The sequence below is a fragment of the Sceloporus occidentalis genome, unplaced genomic scaffold, assembly GCF_023333645.1.
Source record: "Sceloporus occidentalis isolate IW3139 unplaced genomic scaffold, rSceOcc1.0.p SCAF_7, whole genome shotgun sequence".
In the NCBI taxonomy this organism is placed as follows: Eukaryota; Metazoa; Chordata; class Lepidosauria; order Squamata; family Phrynosomatidae; genus Sceloporus; species Sceloporus occidentalis.
Genome location: NW_028316987.1, coordinates 75457205 through 75485084, shown reverse-complemented (window position 1 = coordinate 75485084; position 27880 = coordinate 75457205). Strand labels below are relative to the sequence as shown.

Genomic DNA, 27880 nt, shown 5'->3' with positions numbered 1-27880 from the left:
TAATATCATAGTTTGCTGTGTTTTTACTTGTATCTGTTTTTGAGTTGCCTTGCGGCCCAGTATTTAAAGAAGGATATAAATTAAAGGAATAAACAATTCATACAAGTGCCATACACCTTTGTCTATAGTATAAATTTCCTAAATCCATTCCTGAAATCACAACAAAGGAAAAATAAGGGGAGAAAAAAAGACATTACTCTGTGAGCTTTTGTGACAAGGTAGTCTGCTTATAGAAAAATATTGGTCTTCCATTTTTTCTGGAACACAAATATCCAAAAGGCAAAGAAAAAAAAAAAAGGAAAAAAGGAACGGTGTTTGGGCTAGGGATTTATTTGCAGAAATTAATGCCTAAAGTATGGCTTCCCTATTAGGAAAAAAAACCAAATTAATTTCTGTGCCACAGAAGATTATTGTTAAAAATGAATTACTGTATAAAGATTTTAAAGAAGTGTGGACAAAATGCCTTTTGGGAATAGAAGCTGAGGTAACGTATGTTTGAAAGTCCCTGTAAAATACAGATATTCTTTAAATGCAATGGCTTTGGGCATTTTTCCTGTGTATTACCAATCCAACACAAGCTGATGCACATGACACAAGAGAGCATCTCAAATTTTTATGTTTGAAATACAAAGCCTCAAGCGCAACATGTTTATTTACTTGGAAATTATGTGGTACTCAGAATTAGTGTGGAAAGGAGAACTATCTATCTCCAAATCTTTTCCATGTCTTTTTTGATAAGTGGAGAGTTGTCCACACAAATATTCAGCACTTTAAAACAAACGTTACAAAGAATATCCAGGCATTTTGCTACCTAGTTCAAATCTGGGCAGGAAACAAAGCATGCAAGTCCAGACTTAACCAGAGCCAATTTTACTAACAGTGATGCAAAACCAGATGGTTTAAGCAAAGACAAAACAACACGCTCAGTCCAAGGCAGAGTGCAGAAAAAAGAAAGTGCAGTACTAACTCTCTGAGAGGATTCAATTTTCATCAAGTACCTTTGAATGTCAAGTTCTGAATGGAGGGAGACCAACATGCACTGCAAAGCCTGTGGATCAGAAAGAGAGAAAGAGAAAAGGAAGGGGGAAGAGAGAAAACAAATTAAAATAAACAAAAACAAAGCAAAAAAAAGAAGAAGAAGATGAAGAGCAAGCATAAAATGGAAATGTATAGCAATAAAACAACAGCCTGGAAAGAAAGGGACCTGGATGGAACAAAAAAGAATGAATGGAAGAATTTATTAAATTTACTTATATGAGCATATTACTGAAATCACAATATATAGGTACGTTTCTAAGACAGCAAGGGAAGTGTGAGCTACTGATGCCATCAAAAGTACAGTTACGGGTGTCAGTAATACACCAAAATCAAAACAGTCCCTGCAGGTCTGTGCTATAAATCATGCCCCACAAAATAAAGCTTTCATTGACTAATCTACCAGTTCCAACCTGCAGTCTTGACTGCAGTACTGTGCACCTAATTCCGAGATGCACTGGAGATTTTTTTAAAGAAATCTCAGTGCTAAAAACCATTCAAGAATTAGCAATGAAAGGAAAAGCTAATAAAAACAATGGCTAAATTTAAATATGCAGATGCTGGTATTTCACAGGAAGGACGTTGATTCTGGAGGGGATTAGGCAGGATATAGGGATCAAATGCCTATTTCCTGCAGATGAGGATTTTGTCGTTCTGTGTGAAAAAGAAGGGAGATTTCCTGATTGTGCTGTTATGGGTGGAGAAAATGTGTGGAACCATAATTCTGCTGAACATGGGCCAGCAGCGATAAATGAGTATTAAATAGCACACATCAGATTCAGCCAAGGAAAGGAATGCACTCTATGACATCAGAGAAACTAGAAAGCCTAGCTGAAGCACAAGCTTCAGATGAGACAAGCAGTTGGCAGTTACAATTAAACCAGAGAAAGGCAAAGAAGAGTAATTGCAAATAAGTACAGACACAAAAAGCCAACCCTCACTGTCCTGAAGCGACAACAGAGAGAACAAAGTTAAAGGAAATTCTTGAAACATTTACATTCAAACTTCTAAGGCGCTCTCTCTCTTTATATATACACACAGACAGACACACACACCTCCACACTAAAATGTATTGCCAACATGCCTTCAGGATCTCTCAAAAGCACACATTTTTCACTCTGAGCTTGTTAAATCCTACAACCAAATGCTGGTAGCAAACACAATGCTGAGCACACTCCGCACCACCGCCTTTCCCTCCAACTCTCTTTATATGTATTAATGGCTCTTGCATTAAAGCTCTTGGAGTGCATTTGAAATTTCTCCTGCTGGTCCAAACTTTTCCCCATTATTTTCTGGTTTTTCTCTCCCCACTACTTCATTAGTGAAAAGAGACAGTTGCACAAATACGAGATGTTTGCTTTCACTGAAGTCCCCATCTGTTCTTTTTGTTGATTCCATCCCATTATCCTTCTCCTTCGTGACATTGCTGGAAAAATTATTTCACTGCTTGGAAAATGATTCCACTTAAGCCAATTATGACTTATTGGAAATAAGAAACACAGAGAGATACCGTAAGTTGCAAAAGAACCAGGAACATTTTAAAAAAAATAAAAGAATAATATAAAAATGACTTAGTTGTGATAATGTTTTGTAAATGAGAAGTGGGGGTGAAAAAGACTCCTAGGTAATTTAAAAACTGAATATAGTCCCTGATATCTGGCTTAATTATTTTTCTATTAGTCTCATTTAAACTTAACTGGGTAATCAAAAGGTGCAGCTGTTCTGTAAAGTACATTAGAAAATACACAACTGCAATGTTGCATGTAATGTGAATGCAGACTCAAAGAGCAAAAATTAAATATTTTCCTTCACATCCAATTGCTAAAATCTTCCATAGAATTTTATCCCCTTCATATTCTTCCTCATTGTGCTCCCATGCCTTGGTTATATTATGTACCGGTAATTCAAGACTTTTAAAAGGATAAAACTGTATTGTTTACATATGAACTAATCTAATAATGCAGTCAGCCCTCCTTATCCACAGAGTCAACCATCCACGGCTTTAAAATATGTTTTGAAAAATGAAGTCTAAAATGCAAACCATTGATTTTACCATTACATATAAGGGACACAATTTTACAGCTGGACCTCTATATGCACAGATTCTTTACCTATGAATTCAACCACCTATTGCTTGAAAATATTTCAAAAAGATATAAATTCCAAAAAGCAAAGCTTGATTTTGCCATTTTACATAAGGGACACCATTTCACTACACCACTGTATTTAACCAGAGCATCCATAGATTTTGATACCCAGAGGGAGTCTTAATCAAACCTGAGTGGATACCAAGGGGCTACTGTACTATACCATTACATACAATTTGAACATCCACTGACTTTGGTATCCATGGGAGGTCCTGGAACCAAACCCCAGGTGATACCAAAGGTCCATTTTAATCCAAACCCCATTTTCTGAATATCCACGTAGGAGATGAGAAGTATTGATTAAATGTTTTCAGCCTAAGGCTTTCAACCTAAAGCTTCCATTCCTCCTGGAGATGACTGCCTTATTCTGCCTAAAAGCCAAGCTGGCCTTGCTAGCTAATTTCAGCAGGGTGGCTAGTTTTCTAAGAAAAGAGAGGAAACTTGGAATAGCCAATAGAATCCAATGCAAAAATGTGAGAAATTGTGTTAAAATATTTTTTTTAACATACATGTAGTGTGTCGGCATTTGCCATCACCATTAATTCAGAACGATTCCCATGACAAGGAAAATATTCACATTATTCTGAGGTACTATGGAACACCTGCCATATAGGGCATTTTGTGATTATTACAGTGGTCTGAATGCTCCAAAATATAAATATAACCTTTTTACATTTGTCCAATTATCTTAATATGAAATACATCTCATTCTTTGCCCAGTCTCATTTAATAACGAATAACGAAATAATGAGACAAGACAAGTCCCTTTGCCTCCCAAGCTGTCCTGTGTCTTCCCAGAGCCCCTCTGGGAAAGGGAGAAGGAGCCTCCATCCCCCCAAGTCCCTTTGCCTCCCCCATTGCTCCCTGGGCTGTCTGGGGGGCGATCAAGCAGGCATGTAAAAAAAAGAAAAAATATGGAAATGAATATATCACTTCTCAGCCTTTTGGCTAAGATCAAGTGTAGAAAAAAATAGTTAAAAATTGTGTTCAATGGCTCTCCTCACACATTGATCTATGAATGTGAAGTAGGGGGGAGGTTGCAGGGGGGCGTAATGTGTTTACTGCATTTGGAGGTCAATGTAGCAATTTGCTATGTTTGGACACCCGACAGAGCGCCTAGGTGATTGAAAACTTAATTTTTTAAAAAATACATTTTTCTACATATGCGATCGCCTTAGCCAGCTACCCACTCCACCAGGGGAAAGGCTATGCGAACCGGGGGGGGGGGGATGGCGCCAGTAATGCAGGAAAGAGAACAAAGCGGGTGACACCCCCAGGCCAGCCCCTTGAGCACTGCTCCTCCCATCCTCAAGTTCCCGAATCGGACACCTATGTGGTTCCCATTTATTTACCCCGGATTGTACACGGGAGGTGCAAGAAAAAAAAGTACAGTCAAATTAAACTGGGTTCGACCCCTCCTGATTTGGGTTTTCCCTGAAAAAAACAATTACATGGGGATCAGATCCAAATTCCAATGGGAACGAAATCGGTGTAATGAGGATCGATTGCGCGCTCAAATGGGAACGATGCTCCCATAATCCGAGTCTTGATCCACTTTATAAGCCAGTGGGAATGGGGCCGAAGATTTTTACCCCCTAAATAACCACAACTTGGGGAGGAGGCACATAGTGCTCCTTAAATAACAATGGCAACAGGCCATGCCAATGCAGCCCACGCTTGCCAAGCCATTCAAACTGAGCAATGTCGCTCAATCCAAGATGGGATCCGAAGTGCTCAACTTGGCTTGGCAGGCTGAAAAACTGAAGTGAAGAAGCTGGGTGCAGCAGACCATAAATTGGCTCTGGCAATGCCCCCAAAATCTTTCAGGCTCAGCATAACTGCTAGGCATCTTTTAAATCTTGTCTTCCTGTTGGAGTGGGCAAATTATGCATCCCATCCCAACTCTTTGTGTTGGAGTGGGGTGCAAATTGCTGTTACATAATCAAATGCTTTGGCATATTTTATAAGATAAAGTGTTGAATTCCAAAGTATTTTTCTGAGGTCCATTTCACAGAATACAGAGTGGCAAATCTTTTGGCCAACAAGTACAACAAGGACTCCTGGTAGCGCAGTGGTTAAATGCCTGTAGTGCAGCCACTTACTCACAAATCATAAGTTTGCAAGTTCAATCCCAGCCAAGGGGGCTGAAGCTCAACTCAGGCTTGCATCCTTTTGAGGTGGCTAAAATGAGTACCCAGCTTGAATTAGCTTACACTTTGTAAACCAGTTAGGGAGTGCTTAAGTGCACTGATAAGTGGTATAGAAATGTATTTGTTATTGCTACTGCTAAATACTCAACAGAGAGTACCAAGAAATTTAAGCTCTTTGATGAGTCAGACACATACTCAATTTGGGATTCTGAAACATGGAAACTTCTAAGATATGCAATTTCAGGTAACTCGTGAAATAGTCTTTAACTTTTTATATGGGACACCTATGAAATGTGCTCTGCAGTCTTCATCCCCAAAGCAATGTTGAGCCTGCTGATATAATCACGTATAGAATGGATGCACGGACTGCAATAATGGGAGCTTGTTCCCCTACACACATTTTATAGTATAAATTATTACTGTATGAAGAGTGGTATGATTATTAACCCGCATGGTACAGGCTGCAAAACAGAGGCATAGCCTGAAAAGCAGCAAATTACTAGGTGATATAGATCATGGATGAGCTGGAATTTCAATACAAAGGCCTAGTTTTAAATCTAAAATTCTTCACTAGAGCCAATTAGTTCTTGTTTCTACATAAAATGTTAGGGTGACCTAAAGAGATTCTTTCCTCTTCTGAGCTGCTTTTATGGTATCTGTGAGCTACATATGAAAGTCGTTAGTATAGGATTGCACATGGAAGAGATGCAAAAGTACTTCCTTGCCAATGGTAGTCTTCTATTAGAGTTATAGGCTATATTAAGGAAAAGCCAGTTGAAACCTTGTATGAAAAGGTCTAAGAAGTCATTCCCAGCTCATTCGTTTTCTGTGGCAAATTATTACCTCTACATTTGATTCCTTGTTTGCAAAATGGAGTTTAAAATGCTAACTTAGCACAAATCACAAAAAGACCAGTTAATGTGTTCAAGCCCTGCAGATCAGGTCAGAGGTGTATTAAAAAAAAGTTATTTCTTTCATTACTCTGATTTTTCTCTGGCACTATTTTAGAATTGAAGTTGACAGCAAATTGAAAGCATGATAGCATAGCAAAGCCTCTTCTATTGCCCATGGGGATGGAGGAGCCCAGCTATTTTGTACCAATCATCCAAATGACAAGGTTTATGTATCTACCTTATTATTAAAAAGGCTTTCATTGCATTCCTCTCCTCTTTCAATAAGTACCTGTCATCTTCTCATCAGTTTCAACAGTGACACGAGTTAACAAATGGCTTTGTTCAGAATACGCCAGTATATACTTGCCTAGAGTATATAGGAGCCAGACAGGAATTTGTTTTAACATCTTGGCTATCTCTAAGAAATTAATGGGGCAGGGGGAGAATGGATGCTATGTAACTACAAAAAAAGGCTGGATCATGAAGGTACTGAGGGACCTGGGAGCCCCACAGCTGATGATGGTGCTGAGCCTTTATTTCCCTGTCCATGCACAGTTCACTGGGCTGTTTTCCAGCTTTCTGAAACTACTGATTGGGATGTAAAAGAAAGTAATTTCCAACTTATGGCAATCATGAGGTGATTATGGGGCTGTGCAGACCACCCCTAAGGGGTGGCCTACAGCCACCTTCAGGGGTGCTTTATTGGGGCTGCAGTAACCGTGCGCTGCAGCCCTGATCTGGTTTTTCCTGGGTGCAAAAAGGAGCCAGAAAAAATAGCTGGAAAGGACGCGACAGATGCAGTGCAGCAACTTTAAGGCAGTCCTTTGGTACTGTGTTCTGTGGATGCCGTGTCAGAGGAGTGCCATGACGCCATGTGGAGTGGCACATGGCATTATGGACCCGTGACTCCACCCCCAGACCAGCCTTAATGGCCAGTCTGCAAAGGGCCTGTATCACAGGGTTTGCTTGGCAAAATGTGTTCAGGCAAGATTTGCCATTGCCTTCCTCTGAGGCTATGAGAGTGAGACTCACTCAAGGTTACCCAGTGGGTTTCTGTGACTCAGCAAGAATTCAAACCCTGGTCTCTTGGACTCCTAGTCCAACACATGTACTACTACATCACACTGCCTCTCTAACCAATTCTTTAAATGATGTTAATCTGTTTATGGTCTTTGATGCTCCTATTGCAACTGTGAATCTCTTATGTTTTCTCATACACATGGGAGAGGGGGAAGCAAGTGGTGTTCTTCCTTCCTTTTCCCCATTCCAATTATACATAAATTAGAGTGCACAACTCAACATGTGAACCCATATAGACAGGCCAGAATAAAGCTGCTTTGAGTCACTTTGGAGGTATGCTATTTAAATGATGCATGTGTCCTAAGAGGCCAGAAGCCATGCTAAAGCCACGCTACAATCCTAAGGACTGGAGTGCAGCTTTGGTGCAGCTTCTGGCCTCTTAAGATGTGTCATCTGAACAGCATACCTCCAAAGTGACCTGAAGCAGCTTTATTTTGGCCTGTCTGTTCTGGCCCATGTGTATCTTTAAAATACGCAGAAACATTTTTACTCAAAGGGGAAGTCTCTATATGAAGAAAAATATGCATGAAAATGCATACATTAGAAGTTATGTATTATGATGATCCTAAGGTGACCCCATCATGGGGGTTCTTTGGGGCTGAGAGTGTGTGACTCACTCAAGATCACCCAGTGGGTTTCCATGGCCTAGTGGGGTATTGGGCTCCAGAGTCATAATCCAATGCTCAAACCACTACACAAGCTGGTCCTATTTGAAATCACGGTAAAAATGAAGTCATGAGATTTCAATTGGAATTTTGGGTGCAATCTTATACACATTTACCTGTGAATTATTCCAATTGTGCCAGCATGGCATAGTGGTTTGAGTGTTGGATTGTAATGCTAGAGTCCAGGTGAGTCCCAGCTCAGCCATGAAACCCCTGGGTGACCTTGGGTAAGTTACATGCTCTTAGCCTCAGGGGAAGGCAATGGCAAACCTCCTCTGAACAAATCTTGCAAAGAAAACCCTATGATCAGTTCACTTTAGGGTGCCCATAAGGTGGAAATGACTTGAAAGCACACAACTATCATAACAACAAGTGCAACTGAATTTAATAGACTTTACTTCTGAACCGACATGTAGAGGATTACACTGTGAATAAAACTTAGCATAGATACAAATCACTGAAATATATTTAGTGTAGACATATTTAAAGAGCCAGCATGTTGTAGTGGTTTGCACAGACAGACACAGGCAAACACTCCCCACATACACACAATGGAAATGGTAAAATTATTTCATCTGACTTAAATTCTAGTTGCCAACAGCTTCTAATCACTGCAAAGAAGTTGCAAACACCCTGTGGCAAGACAGTCTCCAGAGAGCCAGCATGATACAGTGATTGGAGTTGAGTAGGTAGGAAAAGAAAAATAAAGTGGGATACTGGAAGAACAGGGTTTGAATCACACTCTCTCACACTCAGCCAACCATAGATTATACTTGAATACATAACACATAACCTAAAGTTGCATAACAACAAACAGTAAATATACTTGACACATTTACTTAGCGACTCAGTAACAGAAATGTTAAAAGTTAGAGTGTCTAAGGAAAGCCCTAATTCAATCAAGCCCCAGCTAGTTTTCAAGAAATATCTATTCATATGCATCTCATTTAAACAAAATGCAAGTGTGATTCTGGCTATTCTGGGCTAAGAAAGCAAAAATGTAAGAACAGACTTAGATTTGGGGAGCTGATGACATAATTCAGCAGCCTTGCCAGGGTTTTTAAAACCACAAAGCAAAAATCTGCAAGAAATCTGCTGCAAATAAAATAACTTTCAGCTTGTAACACTATGCCAGCCGATAATAATAACTTTCTCTGTTTTGAATACAGGGTAACAAGAAATATCCAGCTAATTGCATTTAAAAATATTACTTGTAAAGAGAAGAGTTTCTCACTTTTCCTCTGTTTCCTCTGTTATAGCAAAATTCAGTATCTTCAGATCTAGGAAACATATTCAAGGATAGCTATGTTGGTCCTGCTGCAAAATGCAACAAAATCTAAAATCCACAAAGCAGCATTTACTGGCCAACCAATATGCACACGATAGGTCATGCAACCTTCCAAAACACTGGCTTCTTCATCTGGAAAAATCTTTTAATCACTTGTCTTCTCTAGTATGATCCTTAACATCTTTGCCTGATGAAGAAGCCAGTGAAACTCTGAAAACCTGTGTCATGTATTCTGTGCATTTTGGTTCACCAAGAAAAGTATTGCTCTTTTGTAGATTTTGAAATTTGTTTTATGATGATTCCCCTTGAATGTTTCCTAAATTTGCAATGAAGTGATGTTCTTCTTCTTTGGGCTATATTCCTCCCCTGTCTTTGCCCTCACAAGACATCATTTGCCCACACTGTTTTTAATGGCTCTGATGTGATAGTATTAATGATTTTGTAGATACCCAAGTATTGCATGAGTCACCAAAGCAAATACAATTAAACACCAAGAAATTGGATTAAGAAAAAGCAGAATGAAGAGAAACAAACAAACAAAAAAGCTAACCAACTCTGAAACAAGAGGCAGAATCCAAAGGGACAGCACTTGATTTCCCCTCCCAACCCCCAGTTTTCTGGCACTGCAACCCCTGCTCTGAACAGTTTCCCAATCCTCCTGAGCAGATTTTGAAGCATGGAACTGGGTGGGTGGGTGTGCTTTGGAATGAAAGAGGTATTTCCTCTTTTACTTGCATTCGTGAAAGCTGCTTGTGCATCTGCAAGAGCAACATTGGACAGTGATCAAGGTTTACAGTTGGCAAAATGTACATATAACTTCTACAGTTGCATTGGAGGAAGCATTTTTTAAGCAAATACAAAGATTAAAAGATATTATACACAGTAAAAGTTGGCAGGGTTTGATAAATTGGATAATGTTTTCTCCAGATATTTTGGACTACAGCTCTCATAAGCCTGAAGCATTGACCATACAGGCCAGAGCTTCTGGGAGTTATAGGCCAAAATATTTGGAGGGCATCAAGCTGCCTATCCTAATAGAATCTCTTTCCCAAGGACAGTGTCCTGACCTGAGGCCACTTAGTATTAGGGGACTTAACCCACAAAATGAAAGAATGAAAAATATATGAAAAAAAGCTGAAGGTCAACCACTAAAAAGCAGAGGAAATATCATTACTACTACTACTACTACTAATAATAATAATAATAATAATTTGTTTTATTTATATACCCCTATTCCAAAGATCATAGCGGTGAACAGCAAGTAAGCTAATTAGCAAGTAAGCTAATTTGCCCCCAACAGTCTGGGTACTCATTTTAGCGACCTTGGAATGATGCAAGCCTGAGTCAAGCTTGGGCCCTTTTGCTGGTCTTGAACTCGCAACCTTGTGGTTTCGAGTGAATGGCTGCAGTACAGGCATTTAACCACTGCGCCACTAGGGCTCCTTCTAAGTGCCTGCTAAGTGGCACAAATAATGTATAATAAATACATGCCTATCATACTCAAATACCCAGCTCCTTTACAAGTCAATTATGAGGTAACTCAACTTTTTTTCATGGAACACACTCCCAATGTGCAGTTTTATATAAGGAAGTTATCACCAACCTTTTAAATAAATTCAAGATTACTGACATGAATAAAGAAAACAAATAAATCACCACAAAGTCATTTCAAAATGCAACAGAAATAATAATTGTAATCACACAGAACAGCAATAAAAGTAACAACCATAAAAGGCCTAACCAATGTCATTAACCTAACATTTCAGAAGGAACCATTCCAAAACTGGCAAGCTATCACATTAAAAAAATAGGTTATTTTCTCACTATTCTCTTGCCTATGCCCTGCTGACAGAAGTATCTGGATGAGGACCTATAATGATAGATTGACTGAATCAATGAGAATTTGCTAAGTGAAGATTTGGACTAAGAACTGGATTTAGGCCACAAAGGTAACAATGGTTATGAAGCATTTGCACTTTTGCAAATACGAAATATTGTGCTGAGTCCTCAAAAACATGCAAAATTAGAGCAACAAGACTATTGCTTTGGGGAAAAGCATGCAAAATTGGGGATAGGAGTGGGACATAAATGCACCTTTTTTTCTACACAGTGATGGGTGTCCAGTATTGCTCATGAATATATGAGAAACCCAGAGAGAGAACAGAGACAGTTCTCTTTTTGGACTATGGCACACATTCCTGTTCCCTTGCTTTTTGACCCAAATTTCTAAGGAGCTTCTGTTGCAGAACAATGCACATGAGTTACAGTCATTCCTTCATATTTTACAAAACTGCCTCACTTTTGTCTCAGTTTGTTCTGTTTGCCTGGAGCAACCATTCTACAATTTAATGGAACTACTCAATGTATAACTCTTCCCTCATACATACACTTTTATCCTGGAATGCATGTCTCTTGCTTGTTCCTGCCAAAATAAATGAATAAAACAAAATTGTCAGCTTTCACCAAGACATATGGTTCCCTCAGGAAATCTAGGCCAAGAATCCAATATTCTACTGTAGTTAAATTGGGGAGGGAGCATAAGCCACTACTATGCCAGCAGAACAGACACTATAGGCTCAAGAAACATCAAGGATGTGAAAATTGGGGATTCCAATCCCACTTGACCCAGCCAAAGTAAGCAATGGTTGGGGATGCTGGGAATTGTAATCATATATATCAGAAGGGCCACAGATTCCCTGCTCCTACTATGCTCCTACTATGCATACGCAGTCTGGGAGGAAAGTGTACAAGTGGTTTAAAATTGACAAGACACACCTACAGCACACTTGGAACTACCATTAGTAGTAAACAATCAGGGACTATGCTCATGACAGGGATGAAGGAAAATTTCCCTGGCTCACATTTTACTTCAGTAACATTTTCTCAACCAATGTGCAACAGACTGTGATGTTCACACTTTTCTAGATTTTTAATGCAGTTCATCAATCCAAGAATGCACATATGAAATGCATATATACCGTTGGCCCTCCATATCCACAGATTCTTCATCCATGGATTCAACCATCCACAGTTTGAAAATATTTTTTAAAAAATAGAAATTCAATAAAGCAAACCTTGATTTTGCCATTTATATAAGGCTCATAATTTTACTAATGCTGCTGTATTTAACAGGACTTGAGAATCCCTGGATTTCGGTATTGACAGAGGCTCTTGGAATCAAGCCCCAGCAGATACCAAAGACCCACTGTATTAAGGGAAAGCACATGGTATAGTGGTTGAGTGTTGGAGTAGACAACAGTTCAAATCCCTGCTCATCCATGGAAATCCACTTGGAGACCTTGGGCAACTTACACTCTCTCAGCCTCAGTGGAAGGCAATAGCAAACCACATATAAACAAATTACACCAGGAAAAACCATGATAGGATCGTCTTAGTGTTGTCATAGGTTAGACATCACTTCAAGGCACACAGCAGCAGCACCAACATGCTATAGTGCTATATAAATAATAATAATAATAATAATAATAATAATAATAATAATAATAATAGCCCCAAAATTTAATGCAGAAAAATTGCATTAAAACATGTATATTAGGTGCAATGCCACACACACACACACACACACACACACACACACTCAAACACAAATATACACACATCTATCAGGGGAAAAACAGGCAAAAATTGCAAACTGATGCATAAATAGAATGAAATTAATATAGGACTGAAAAAATTAGAAAATAAGACAACCTGACATAGACAAATTCATCCATATCTGTCTAAGAGTGATGCCAAAATGCTCCCCACAAACTGAGGAAACAAGAAGACCCTCATATCTTCTCAATGACAGCTAATGATCCACTAGACAGCCATCTTGTGGCTTTTAGACCACAATGTCCCACACTATCCACTGATCTCCTAGAATAAGAATTACTTTTTGGCTCATTCACTGGAAAATTTATATTCACCATTGAGGGACACATTATTTGTTCTTCAGAGGAAGGAGATTTCCTCCAAGCAGTTGTAATCTATATTTTATTTAGAAATAGGAGCTAGAGAGAGAAAGAAATTCTGAGAGCAGACCAGGTTGGGCCTCCAGGGAAATTCTTTTACAGTAGTCTTTGGCAATAAATAATCTCACTTTGTGTTAAAACAACACTCAGTGAAGTTCAAAACTGTAGCATCTGCACTTTGGAATGCTCCCCAGGGTTCTTCACGCAGAGCAAAATGCTGAGATTTACACAGATTAATACAGGGGAGTTTCCCATTTATAATAAGTTGCCGAATCTTAGGAATCTTCTACCTGGGAGCAATAATTATGAGACTTTAAAGTATTGAAAACCCTGAGGTGTTTGTAAAGCAGAGCTAGTTAATGACTCAAGCTTTGTATAATGTTTGTAAAGGGACTTGGGATTCCCATTGGATGTCAAACACTATATAAATATAAGATGATTATCACTATGTCTATAGCCATTAATCCTTGACAGTCACATAAAGTGAAAAATACCTTCCATAGAATCCCTGCAAGGAATCACAAGACTGGGCAATTGAAACAGGCTCCAGAGCATTTTGAACACCAATCCAATGTAACCTTTTCCATTTTTGTGTTTCTGGGAAGTGATATCATGAGTGTGAACAGTGATTTATCATATTTGAAAGTCAAGCAATACCACCATTCTATATGTGCCTACTCAGAAGTAACTTCCACTTACCTAAAGGACTCTGGTTGTACTATATCAGCCTAGGACTGCAGTCTTTATTGGGGATAGATAGATCCAGCAAAAGCTATTAGCCATGGTGATTACACAAATATGAGAGCCAGCGTGGTGTAGTGGTTTGGACTATGAATCTGGAGATCAGGGTTCAAATCCCCACTCAGCCATGAAAACCCACTGGGTGACCTTGGGCAAGTCACTCTCTCAGCTTCAGAGGATTATTATTACATTATCCTGGCTTTCTCCCAATATAGGCGGTGAACAGCAGGTTTAAAACAATACAATTTAAAAACAATACAACATTAAAATGTATAAATATAAATATGTATAAATATAAAATTTTAAAAACAAACCATTTTAAAAGTTAAAAAAGTTATGAATTAAAATAGAACATGTTAAAAATACAAACCTTACAATTTAATTAGCACAACATTCCCAGCCCTTATCAATTTGCAAAGGCCTGTCAGCACAAGAATATTTTTACCTGCAGCCGGAAGGACAGCAGGGATGGAGACATTCTGGCCTTTCTAGGGAGGGAGCTCCAAAGCTTGGGAGCAGCCACTGAGAAGGCCCTGTCTCTTGTTCCCACCAAACGCATCTGAGAGGGTGGTGGGACAGAGAGAAGGGTCACCGTATATTGGAAACTACTTGAAGGCACACAACAACAACATTACACAAAACTTTTCAGAGTTGGGAAAATTTACTTCTTGAATCACAGCTCCCAGAATCCCCCTGCCAGCTGTCTAAAAGGTAACACTTCTAACTTCTACATGAAACAGATGGCAGATACAGTAAGAAGAGACAGACCACTCTGCTTATAAACTTTTGGCTGGTTGGCTACAACTGGAGACAGAAGGCTGGAGGAGATGGAGCTTAGTTTGATCCATCTGGACAGTTTTGATGTTCTTAGGGAACACAGGTCATTAGACATTCCACAGGGGTAATTTCATTAGCCTGCTGTAGCAGATAGTGGAACATCTCGTGGCACTTTGAAAGACAAACAGATTCACTGTACAGTTTAGAACATGTTACAAATAATCACATTAATGGTTAATGTATTAATTTTTGAGGTAATGAAGGTATAACAACAGTCTCTTTTTAATGAAATAAAGCACTGATTGGTAGCATTGCTACTTTAGCAATGGGTGAGCAGTGGGATGGAAGGAGTAATGTTATCATTTTAAAGGATTATTAACAATTTTTATGTGCTGAAGAGTGTTTTTTTAAAAGAAAGTAAAAATAAATTGAAAGTAATGAGTAATGTACTACTTTGAAAAAAAATCCTGATAAACTAAAATTTCAAGCTCTAATCATGATGACATTTTCCTTCAACACTGCCACTTTTGTCAGAGGTATATAGTGCTATCCTCAGTAGAGAGATGAAGGATGTGGGTGTATGTTTGCAATGATATATGTATAATAAATGTACTGTCAGCCCTCCCTGACTATAAATGGCTTAAAACTCAGAATCCACCAGCTGAGAGCCAGGGGCTCTTTTATTGTCCCCTGACATACCATCACTTGCCAATAATGTTCTTCTGCTGATTTGTTGATAGCTGCCTTGAGTCAACCTCGATTTATGGCAACCCTGTGAATGAAATGACTCCAAGGTTGACTATCCTCTACCTCTCTGCTCAGGTCATATAGTCTCAGGCCCATGGTCTCCCTTATTGAGTCTATCCATCTGGCATATGGTCTTCCTCTCTTTCTACTATCCTCTACCTTCCCAAGCATGAAGATCTTTTCTAATGAGTTATGCTTTATCATGATGTGTCCGAATATGCAGTTATCACTGGAAGGAGGGGGGGCATCATCTGGTATCAAAAATAAAGTCAGAAGTTACAACATTATGAAAACAGAAGGACAGGTCCCCTTGTGTTCTGCTGTTGACCTCAGAGTCACCAGACTTCAAAAGAAGGCTCTGGCATGAAATTGCTGAACTAGAATTTATAGACAAATACCATTCGTTAGCACTCTGGGTATTAGTTAGGAGAAAGGGAGCCAATTTCTGCCAGGCAGGAACTCTCAATCAAAGCATCCTGGACAGATGGCCATCCAGCCTCTGCTTAAAGACCTCCAAGGAAGGAGACTTCAACACACTCCAAGGGAGTGTGTTCCACTGTTGAACAGCCCTTACTGTCAGGAAGTTCTTCCTAATGTTGAGGTGGAATCTCTTTTCCTGGAGCTTGCATCCATTGCTCCGGGTCCTGTTCTCTGGAGCAGCAGAAAACTAGCTTGCTCCCTCCTCAATATGACATCCCTTCAAGTATTTAAACAGGGCTATCGTATCACCTCTTAACCTTCTTTTCTCCAAGCTAAACATCCCCAGTTCCCTAAGTCATTCCTCATAGGACATGGTTTCCAGACCCTTCACCATTTTAGTTGCCCTCCTTTGGACACGCTCCAGTTTCTCAATGTCCTTTTTGAATTGTGGTACCCAGAACTGGACACAATATTCCAGGTGCCATCTTTTTTTCCTCTTAGACTGTCAGGGAGAAGAGAGGAGGAGTGAAGAGTGGGGGCAAAAGGAGTAAATTCAATGTGCACCCAAATTAATTCCTCCCTCGTGTTGAACTCTCACATTGACAAAAATGCCAATGGGGATGAAGACAAGAACTGAATGCATTTATGTATGCATGGGAGGGCATGAGAATTTACCAAGTCCTAAACAATCAGGGGCTGAGGTATATGTCAAGGAGCATTCCCTCCCACCCAAGATTTAAGATCTACCACCAATGTCTTACTTCAAATTCCATCTCAAGTGGAGTTCCTAATAGCCTCCAGAGAAGCAAGGATCTCCCTGTTATTATCTTGAAAGATCAGCAACTCTCTTCCTTTAGTCCCCTCTCTCGTGGCACCCATCAAACAGGAAATATAGTTCCCCTTCTGCTTATCCTGAAAACACACTGTTTCTCTCTCTAGTGTTCCTGTTATATGTTCAAAACAACAACTTAAAACCCATTTCAAACCCCTCAAGGGACTTCAGGCACGTCATACGGGGGGAAAAAGTAGACGTTTTTGTCCATTCTTCCCAGCCTAGCACCTTCTGGGTGTTCTGGGGTACAATGCCATCATCCCCAATCACCCTGGACAATGCCAATGGTCATGGTGGTTGGAGCTGGTGAGAATGGTAATCTGACTTGTTTGGAGTTAAACCAAGTTGGGAAGGATTTCTTAGGCTGCATCTGTACTGCAGAAATAATGCAGAATTACACTGCTTTAACTGCCATAGCTCAGTGCTATGGAATTCTGGGGTTTGCAGTTTTGTGAGATATTTCACCTGCTCTGAAAGACAGCTCTGGTGCCCACCAACCAGAAATCCCAAAATTCCACAGCATTGATCCATAGCAGTTAAAGTGGTATCAAACTGCATTATTTCTGCAGTGAGGGTGGAGCCTTAGACAGTGAGTCTCTATACTGAGTATTATCCACGCAGCATTGTCTACACTGGTAGTGGCTGTCCAGGCACCCATTCACAATACACAATTATAGCTCTATATTCTGCTTTTTCTGCCATGACTGCATTCTCTGGAATCATGGAATTTGAGGTTTGAGGAGGCAGTAGAGTTCTTTGGCTAGAATTCTAAATACCCCCTACCTAAACTGCAAATCCTAGGATTCCATATGATTTTGCTATGGCAGTGTAAGTGGAATAATAGTACAGGTATTATAATTGTGTAGTATGAATGAGTCACTTTCTCAGTGCTTCCTGGAGATGCCTGGGTGTAAACCTGAAACTGGAGTGTTGTGCACGAAAAAGATGTGTATTAAGTTATACAGCCTGATTAAGCTTTGCTGCCTTTCCTTGCCACCCCTTCATTGCCAACAAACAAAGAACCATATTTTGGGGGAGGAATGAGGAAAGTGTTTGTCTTCCAGGTTGGAAGAGCCATGCAAACATACATAAGGAGACATACATCTAGTTAGATTAAAATAATGCATAATTTTCTGCCAGGAAACTGAAGATGAGGATGCTAGCAGCGAAACAGAAGAACCCCTTTTTGCATTAGGGTCTGCACAGAGTATCTATTATAATTAAATTTATTATTTTGTACGCACTTGAGCACATTTTTTTTTTGTAAAAGTACATCATTAAATTTCGTGCCACTGAGGATTATTGAACAGAATTTGGTGTGCCTAAATTGGATTAAATGGTTTCTAGAACACAATTTCAGCCGTGAACTGGGTTGAAATTTCACTTCTGAAGAATGTGATATTAATTTAATTTGTATTAGTTCCAGCATTGGGCACAATGGTGCTTGATTTCAGAAAGTAATCTCTCTCCACACACTGGTGGAGATGAAACTGAAGTTAACTCTGGTTTATTTTTAATTTGATCTCTCCCCCTTCCCTCTCCACATCACAGAGAAATTCTGCCTTGAGGTTAACAAGGTCCAGAGTGCATTTTACCTCCTAGCAGTCCAGAGGACATTTTCTGTGTTACCACAACATGCTTGTCACTGATCACTCAAAGAGCATTTCACATTCACTGCTAATTTGAACAATGACTTTCTAATATTACAAAGCCATTCAATCTAGTTAATCAGGAAGCTTGTGTGTATGTATGTGTATACAGTGCAGTTTAGGATTCAGTAGAACAAAAGTAATGCAGAAACTGTCACATCTCTTTGTGCCTTTTGAGTAACCTGTTAAATAATAAAGCAAGGCTTAAAATGAATGGATCAGACCTGCCTACAAATTAGAGGCTGCACTGAATTTCAGAAAGCTTTTACCTAAATTATACCCATTCAAGATGCTACAAGGCACTAACTATGTCTGCATTGTGGCAGCTGTGCTTTAGGGCAAGATGGAGTTCATCTGTGGAGTACAATTAATCTGCTTTTTTCAGCTGGGATGTTTTACTAAGACAAAAGCTACAGTTTCCAACAATGCTCAACAGCAGACATGCTCCATATCATATTGATCTGCATAAAGTAATAAAACAAAAAGAGGTCTACCAAAGTTAGACTCCAAGCAATCAGATTTGCTTATCTAGGGAGAGGAACCTATCCGTATGATGGGGCCTCAGGTAACACCTTGGTATTCAAAGTGCTAAGTTTCAATGAGGGAATTAGTAGCAGACCTAATTCTCCTAAATGTACCATATGCCATTTGATTTTGGAAGCTTAGCAGGGTCAGCCCTGGTTAGTACTTGGATGGAAGACCGTCAATTTATGGCAGGTGCTGTAGGCTATATTTCACATAAAGGAACTGGTAAGACCACCTTTGAGTATCCCTTGCTCAAGAAAAGCCTATGAAATTCATGGGGTTACCATAAATCAATAGACAACTTGAAGGCACATACACACAGAATAATCCAAAGCAAGCACAAGGATTTCAACCATGCAGGGAAGGGGCAGTTTCCCCCTCCCTCCGTTGACTGCACTCTTGAACCTGGGCACAATGAAAGGAGGGTGACCAGATGTCATAACTGCAAAGAAGGACGAGGCACCACAACATGTAGCACATTCAAGATAAATGTAGGTCATTACAAAATAAAAGCTAAAAACACTAATAATAATATAAATGCATGTTTCTTAGTCATGCTCAAAATGGAGGACATTTTGGAATCCCTTCTAGACAGAAGGCTAAAATGTAGGACATCTCCTGGAAGAGGAGGGCATCTGGTCACCATGACTGGAAGTGATGTCATATTACTTCTGATCAGTACTTTCAGTCAAAATTGAACATCCCCAAAAGGGGGGGGGGGAGGGAGGAGTTCTGGGGATAAGAGAAGCCAACCCACATGCAGTTTGGCATCATTTTAAAATCCATGTTGTCTCTTCGGAAGGCTCTAACTCCAGTCAAGTTTCTTAACTTGATGTCTTCTTTTGGATAAACTCCCATCAGTCCCAGATAGCAAAATATTCCCCAAATATCTGGAAGTAACCACAATGGAGAAGGATGAGCTGAACTGTAAGACTACTAGATCCAGAACTTGGGGGGAAATATTTCTGGCTGGACGATTCCCAGAATTGTAGTCCAAAAAGGAATTATTCCAAGCTCTGCTTTGGACTTGTTTACCTCCTTTGGACCACTCACTGCCCAGGTCATTTCCTCCAAATTCCCTCATGGGCTTATTCTTGCCAAGTCAAGACACCCCCACGCAATCCTGCCAAACTGTAGTCAAAACAGGATTTTCATTTTTCAACAAGTTTACACCACAATAAATAAAGAATACTCCTACTTCTGCTTAGGTAACCAGAATGCTCCATAGGTCACCAGAGCACTGTCTCCTCATATGCAGTCTGTTTATTATTCAAGATATTATATGAAGGACTTAGATATCACTAAGGTCTTGGACATTTGTCTTCTATACCACCACATCTCCAAGACATCTCCTAGTAATTAGGAATAATCTTAAATCACAAAGACTTGTCAGGAGGCTGGAAAAGGATTATCTGTTGTTGTTGTTGTTGTTGTGCTCCTTCAAGTCATTTCTGACCTATGGCAACTTTAAGGTGAATGTATCATGAAGTTTTCTTGGCAAGATTTATTCAGAGTAGGTTTGCCATTGCCTTCTCTTGAGGCTGAGAGTAGGACTTGCTCAATGTAACCTAGTGGGTCTCTAGCCGAGTTGGGACCAACACTGGTCTCCCAGACTCCTAGTCCAACACTCAAACCACTACACCACACTGGGTCTCTGGAGACTCTTATCATAGGATACTGGTGACCTCTTTGTGGTGAATAGAAGCTGCCAGCAAGTAGGATGTAAACAGGCAAAAAAGCAGATGGAACAATTTTGCCATTTAGTGGAGGGGAGTGTGCATCTGTGTGCTCATGCATGTTTGTGCAACTATGCCATAAAACTAGATAATTCAGATCACATTTTTTCTCTGCAGGTGGTAGTGGTGGGGGAAAGATGTTTCTACAACTGACAAAAAGCAAGAGCAATAAAAGGAGATGGATGAGAAGTTGACAGAAACCATTAGGACAACCTGCTGCAAATTAAGGCATTATTTACTTCCTCTCTGTGTTATGATGGGAATGTACTTCCTGTTTACTATCTTCTTCAAGTTTTCAAACAACTTTAGTTCTACATTACCAATGCAGTGTGGATTCAGCCCATGTCTGTGTATATATTTATGATTTTTAGGCAGAATTTGGAAAACTTTCTTTTTTTTGAAGTACACATCCCAGAAGCCCCAGTTTCTGGGATTTTTAATCCAGAAAATGATTTTTTCTCCAAACTCCAAACTTGGGAGGAGAGTAACTCTCTTAAGAAGTGATAGTAAAAAAGTAAAAAGCAAAAACTTTGCCAAACTCTGCTTTTAGGATTGTGTTTTCATTATGAAAACAAGGAAATTTTCTCATGTGTTGAAAGAAAATGCACAATACATCTTTTATGGGGAGGGGAGCAGTTATTTCGAAAATATTCAGAGCAGGAAAACAATATCATTCTATATCTTTCCACATCAAAACTGGCTATTAAAAAAATCCCAATAATGTCATGTGATATAATGCATGGTTCACTTAATATCTTTTGAATATGTCATATACTGGTTGGTAAACATGGGATTCAGAGCAAGCCTTGGTGGGGGGAAAGCAATATCAATCCAAGTGGTTTTAGAACAAAAGCAAAGGACTTGTTCATTTCTAAATGCTGAAAACCTATGCCAGAACAAAAGCTTTTGAAACTTGAACAATTTCTTCTTTGCTTTACTTGCATTCATTTCTAGGATTATTAAAAATATTGTCATAGAAATGCACTCCAATTTGGCCAAAGGCAGAAAGATGGGTACAGATGAATTACTCTGATGAAACATTAAGAATGTAACCTCAATACAGGAATGCTGCAATACACACACACACACACACACACACACCATCCCTGATAGAAAAGAGTTGAAACAAGAAAATGATTTTGATATGTAGAACAGCCACAGTTTGTTTTCACTCAAATTGCCAATCTCTGAAAAATAGGAGTAATATTGGGTTGGATACAGACTAAGGCTGTAATGCTATAGGTTCTACTGAACTTACCACTGTTTAGACATGCATAGATTGTCTCATAACATGGCTGACTGGTCCCTGTGAAATCAGTGAGAATTAAGTCATAACTTGTTGCATTGATCTCAGTGGGACTTCAGTACACCTGACTGAGTTGGGACCCAACCAATGGATGATGTATTCTCATTACAAGTGGGATGTAAACATTGAAGGTACATCTTTTAGCGCTAGGATTTTTAAAAAGTGAATTAAAGGGAAAAAGAAGTTTGGTGGGGGGAAGCATAACAGAACTGTGCTGACAACACTCCTAAGGTTAAAAAAAGTTTTAAGAAAGCAATAATCCCATGGGGTCAACAGGTTACAGCCTTCAACTACTATGTTACACTTCTATTCATACCTGTCTGTTCTAGCCCTCAGAAACCATTTCTCTTAGAGAAATAAATACCTGCATAAAAATGATAACCTTCTGCTCCAAACAAGAGGGTGGCTCCATCAAACATTCTTCTCTTTGAACTACAAAGCACCTAAGAAGTAATCATTTTTCATACAAGAAAAACAAAATCCACCCAAAATCCCCATTGCTCAGAGACCAGAAAGGATGTCTAGTGCCCCTTACTGACAAGCCAAAATAAAGTTGCTTTGGGTCACTTTGGAGGTATGCTGTTTAGATGATGCATGCGTACTAAGAGTCTGGAAGCTGTGCCAAAGCAGCTTTATTTTAGCATGTCTGTATGGGGCCTAGGAGAACTATCCATACAGACCCACATCTTCTGCTGTGCAATCCTTTGCAGGTCTATCTGGGATTTAGTCCACTGACTTCAGTGGAACATTTAAATGGCAGTATGGCTAGGGGGTGGGGGTGGAATTGTACTGCAGGCTGCATTACTGATGGAAAGTACACTTCCTGTAACGTAAGGTGAGATCTAATCCATCTGGTGTAACAGCCAGAATGTTGGCCTAGGATGTGAAATATTCAAGTTCAAATCCCCACTCAGCCAAAAAATTCAGTGACTGATGTTGGGCCTGTCATTATCTCTTCAAAGGGTGGGATGGGGGTCTATAAAGATAAGAATGGGAAGGACCACATGTGCCATCATGAATTCCTTGAGAGAAAAGCAGGATATAAATGTGACTAATAAATAAACAAACCTTACATCTTGTACTACTACAGCAAAATATAGACAGCAGAATCCAGAAATAGTCCCCATACAAATTTCCCTTTAAAGTGCAAAGTGGGTGACATTTGATGGTGACCAGATATTGTTGAACTCCAACTCTCATCAGCTCTAGGTAGCATAATCAAGAGTGAGGGATGATAGCTGCTATAATCCAACAACATCTGGAGAACCATAAATTGCCCACCCTCTGCTTCAGAGCATCTGCCTGCTTTCTGGGGGCACAGAGTCTACCACTGGAAAAGGAGAACTGAAAATTTATTTGGGTATATAAGGTACACCAAGGGGAACATTTAGGATTCTGACCACAGAACCATGGAAAACAATGTTCTCATCCTTTGCTTATATCACCAATTGTCACCCAAAATACTCTCTTGGAATTGCTCCTCAGAGATTTCTAAAAGCAACTTGGTATTTTTCAACAGATCTGCACAGCCACTTTACTTAAGGTACATTGTTATCTGTTAACAAGAAACCAATTTCATGCTTCCCAGGTTTATCGAATACTGCAGTACCCTGAACAACCCGCAGGCAGAGCCTGTGCTAGTTCTGTAATAAAGAAGCTATTCCATCTGCTCCGTGTACTCAGTGTGATCATTTGTAAAAGAAAAGGAATAACAAAGCAACAATATTGCTTAAACACACTGGAGCTTTTAAATTCAACTGCAGGATTCTTGCACAAGACTCCTTGCTGCTGTCTCTTAAGCTGTTGGAGCAAACTACTGGTGACTTAGGGGCTGTACAAACAGCCCTGAAGTGGCGGCCTTCAGAAAAGGCCAGCATGCCAGGCAGCAGTGGCAAGGCCAACCCACAGGTGGGGAGCAAAGACAGCTGAATCCCTGGCACCAGCATTCAGTTCACATGCACATATATACATACAGCAAGAAACGTAGGCAGACAACTACTGAAGAGAAGGAGTGAAGCATGGGGTCACAAACGGAAGCCCACAGTGCCAGCCCAATGAAATGCTGTAATGGATGCTACTTGTTCAGCACTCATTCGTTGCACATCAAGCTGCCTTTTAGTGAAATATTTGAATTTTGACCATTATATCTTTTCTGCACTATTCTTACCAATAGTACAGTGGTACCCCGGGTTACGAAAATAATTCGTTCCGCCGCCGCTTTCGTAACCCGAAAGGCTTTCGCAAGCCGAAAAGCCATAGGCGCTAATGGGGAAAAGCCGCGATTTGGTGCGAAATAGCGCCGAAAAGCACCAAAAGTTTTTTCGTAACCCGAAAAAACTTTCGTAACGCGGAACAGTTTTTTTAAATAAATTTTTTTCGTAACCCGGAAATTTCGTAAGGCGGCGCATTCGTATCCCGGGGTACCACTGTATTTCAAAATCTGAAATTTTCAGATGCTTTGTAGGGCTCTAGTTTGGTGCCTGCAAAAAAAGGGGGATTATACCTGCCTGGAAAGAGTGGCTTGGACTTAGTTGCCTGCTGATCTGCTCTACCTTTTAGTGTACATGCTGGTCCATCCTTGCCAAACACAACTATGCTGTCTCTCAGTACAGTACCAAGACTTCCGCAACAGAAAATGGGGATTTTGTAAGGGCTCTGGGAAAGTACTCCTCAAAATAGGAGACATTACAAAGACAGAAGTGGCAGGAACTGGCAAGACTGAACAGTTTTTAAAGGAGCACACTTTAAATGCACCCTCAGTTACTTGTTTGTACTCTTTAGGGTCTATCCTCTCTCCAAATTTCATGGAGATGTGTGAAACAACAAAAATGTTCTATTATGTATTCGAGTGTGAAGATTTCCAAACTTTGATTCAAAATCAGAATCTGGACTGGATTTAAATGACAGGACCTAAAATTGCCCCTTGGATGTTCCTAGTGCAAACCTATCTGACTTGAGATATCCAAGGAAACCTCTTTCAAAGGGGGTTGTTAATTGCCATTGGGTGAGCTTCAAATTATAGTAGCACTGTGAATGAGACCTCCAAGAATCCCAGTCATCAACAGTTCTTCTCAGGTATTGCAGATATCCAGATGTCCTTGGTGGAATCAGTGCATCTGCAATGAAGTTTTCCTTTTCTCTTACTGCCTTCCACTTACTGTCTTTTCTAATGTGTCCTATTGTCTCATGATATGTACACATTTTCAGTGCTTGCTAAGCTATAATTTAGATCTAAGAGAGGGGGGCAGAAGTTGCCCATCCCTTCCTTAGAACTCAATTATGGTTTAGCAAGCACTAAAAGTTTGGACATATCGTGAGACAATAGGACTCATGATTAAAGTTGTCCACCTCCTCCTCTTTCTTTCTCTTCATCAACTGCTTCTTATTTGTGGATTGCAACCTCCATCAGCTGTACCCAACATGGTGAATGATGATAGATTATGGGAGCTGGAATTCAATAATACCTGGAAGGCCACAGATCTGCTCTAAGGGCAGTTTCAGACTGCTTTGGCTGTCCAGGCTCAGTGCTAGGAAATTCTGGGAACTGTAGCTTTGTGAAACATTTAGCCATCTTTGTCAGAGCGCTCTGGTGCCACAACAAACTACAGTTCCCAGAATTCCCTAGCATTCTCAAATTGGATGATCTCTGCAGTGTGTTTTGGCCCTAAGGCAATAAACCTGTATGAGTTTTGGGCTTGTAAGCATTACATTCCTCTCTTTCCCTCTGGCATGGCTACATGCAGGGGTAAGCAGTGAATCTGTTGCTACAGGAGCAGAAAATCTACCAGCAGTTTTATAATCGTTACTCCTGCAGCTGTTCCAGGTGGGTGCCATCCTTTTCCTGATGGAGGGTTGGCACACTAAGGAGCAGCTGCAGGAATTGAGATAGTGAAACTGAAATTAGATTCACTGGCCCTGTGGTAACAGTTCCACAATTTGGCTGTTTGTTAGTAGTCCCAGGCCCTGCAATGGAAACCACCAAAGAAGATTGTCAATTTGGCTGTTTGTTAGTAGCCCCAGGCCCTGCAATGAAAACCACCAAAGAAGATTGTCAATTTGGCTGTTTGTTAGTAGCCCCAGGCCCTGCAATGAAAACCACCAAAGAAGATTGTCAATGTAACTTTATACTTCTAATCAATGTGATTAAAACCAATGATAGCTAAGTCTTGTTTAGATTTCATTTCTTAATTATTCATCAACAGTGGAATACAATATAATCAATAATTGCAGCTACAATGTCATTCTTGTAAATATCGATCCTGTTTGATTTACACGTTCCAGACAATTTTATTTCTTTTACTTGACAAATGGAGAGAAGCTTTATTCTTCCTATATGCAAAACATGTATAGTTACCTACAGATTGTATCACACTTTTCTGTACAGTAAACGTAATTTTTATCTATTTTATATACATGCTTTTATATGCTTTAGCATCAAGGATTCCCCCCACCCCCACCCTTAGGAAATGGTTTTAAAATCAGGGATATGTGAAGGCAATTTAAAGTCGTTTGAAAGCTGAGAACACATCATTGACCCCATCAGCATGTGCTGACACTTCTATATTTGGAATTTCAACCAACCCTTAACAATAATTCAGGTTAACTCTGAGAGTTTCAGGAGGAAAGGAGTCCTTCTTTCGCTTTCTTTTCCCACATTATATTTAATTCTGCACTGTGTTCTGTATAGTGGGGTATCAAGATAGGTATTAAGATATAAATGTTCCATTAAATGTGGACTGAATGAAAACAGCAACCTTTATCTATATTTCTTATATTGTCTAAGATAGTGTCAAATCATGTCAATTTTTATATCAATTTAACTAAGCTGAATATGCCTCCAGACTTTAATGATGTTGCAGAAAAGGTCAGTGCGATTCTTTTGCCACAATTTTCAACTCATTTACTTGAGAACAAATCCCCACAGTATCAATAGGACTTTGTCCCACCTGGATCCACTGAGAACTGATCTAAAGCACTGAATTTTAAACCCATAAACCAGAGCTTGTCACAGATAAAACCAGTTATTTGTAATTAGTCCCTTTTCCAATAATAATAATAATAATAATAATTATTATTATTATTATTATTATTATTATTATTATTATTATTATTATTAGCCCACCTCTCCCTACAGATTGAGGCTGGCTAAAAAAAATACAAATAATAATACATAGTGCAAAAAATCATAAAAGGTCACAATCTCCAACCCAATACCAACATAAAATAAAACAGTTATTTCCCAATAACTAAGAGGTTTAACTGTATTGCACTATAGGTTCAGACTTCCTTATCTGGAATTCCGATATCCAAAATATTCCAAAATCCAGAGGTTTTTTCATAGGTGGCTGAGATAGTGATACCTTTGCTTTCTGACAGTTCAGTGTACACAAATTTTGTTTCATGCACCAAATTATTAAAAAATGTATAAATTTACATTCAGGCTATGTGTATAAGATATACATGAAACAAAAAGGAATGTTATGTTTAGACTTGCCCCATCTCCAAGATATCTCATTATGTATGTATATGCAAATATGGTTATTCCAAAAGCACACACATACACAAAATCCAAAACACGTCTGGTCCCAAGCATTTTGGATAAGGGAGACTCAACCTATATCATTTTAATTTAGCGAGGGATAACATGGCTTCTTTTGCAGTTTAACTGTTACTTTTAATGCTATTTTTATAATTATGGGAGTAACTATATGGAAGTGTGGGATGATTTAACCCTGGCCCATGCTGCTGCCTTGTGCTCTGTTGTGACTGTTGGGACAATTACAAGGTCAATTGGAGGAGAGTATATTATGTACTACAGGCCAGAAGCTTGTAGCATTCAAATGATGTTTTTTAAAATAACTAAAGGTAACTTGTTTTAATTAATTTTCAGAGGAAAAGGGAAAAGTTGCTTATAA

General features: G+C 39.5%; 1 protein-coding gene across 7 annotated transcripts in view; it reads right to left on the bottom strand.

The window, feature by feature from the left end:
• Positions 1 to 27880, bottom strand: part of KIAA1217 (KIAA1217 ortholog) — a 502750-nt gene that overhangs the window by 151654 nt on the left and 323216 nt on the right. For 2 of the 7 annotated variants that reach the window (XM_089533368.1, XM_089533371.1), the window contains exon 4: positions 968 to 1048. The exons of 4 other annotated variants lie outside the window; for them this stretch is intronic. In XM_089533368.1, the coding sequence (XP_089389494.1) occupies positions 968 to 1048 (81 nt within the window). The remainder of the gene's footprint in view (positions 1 to 967; positions 1049 to 27880) is intronic. One more of the 7 variants, XM_089533372.1, reaches the window with a different exon arrangement.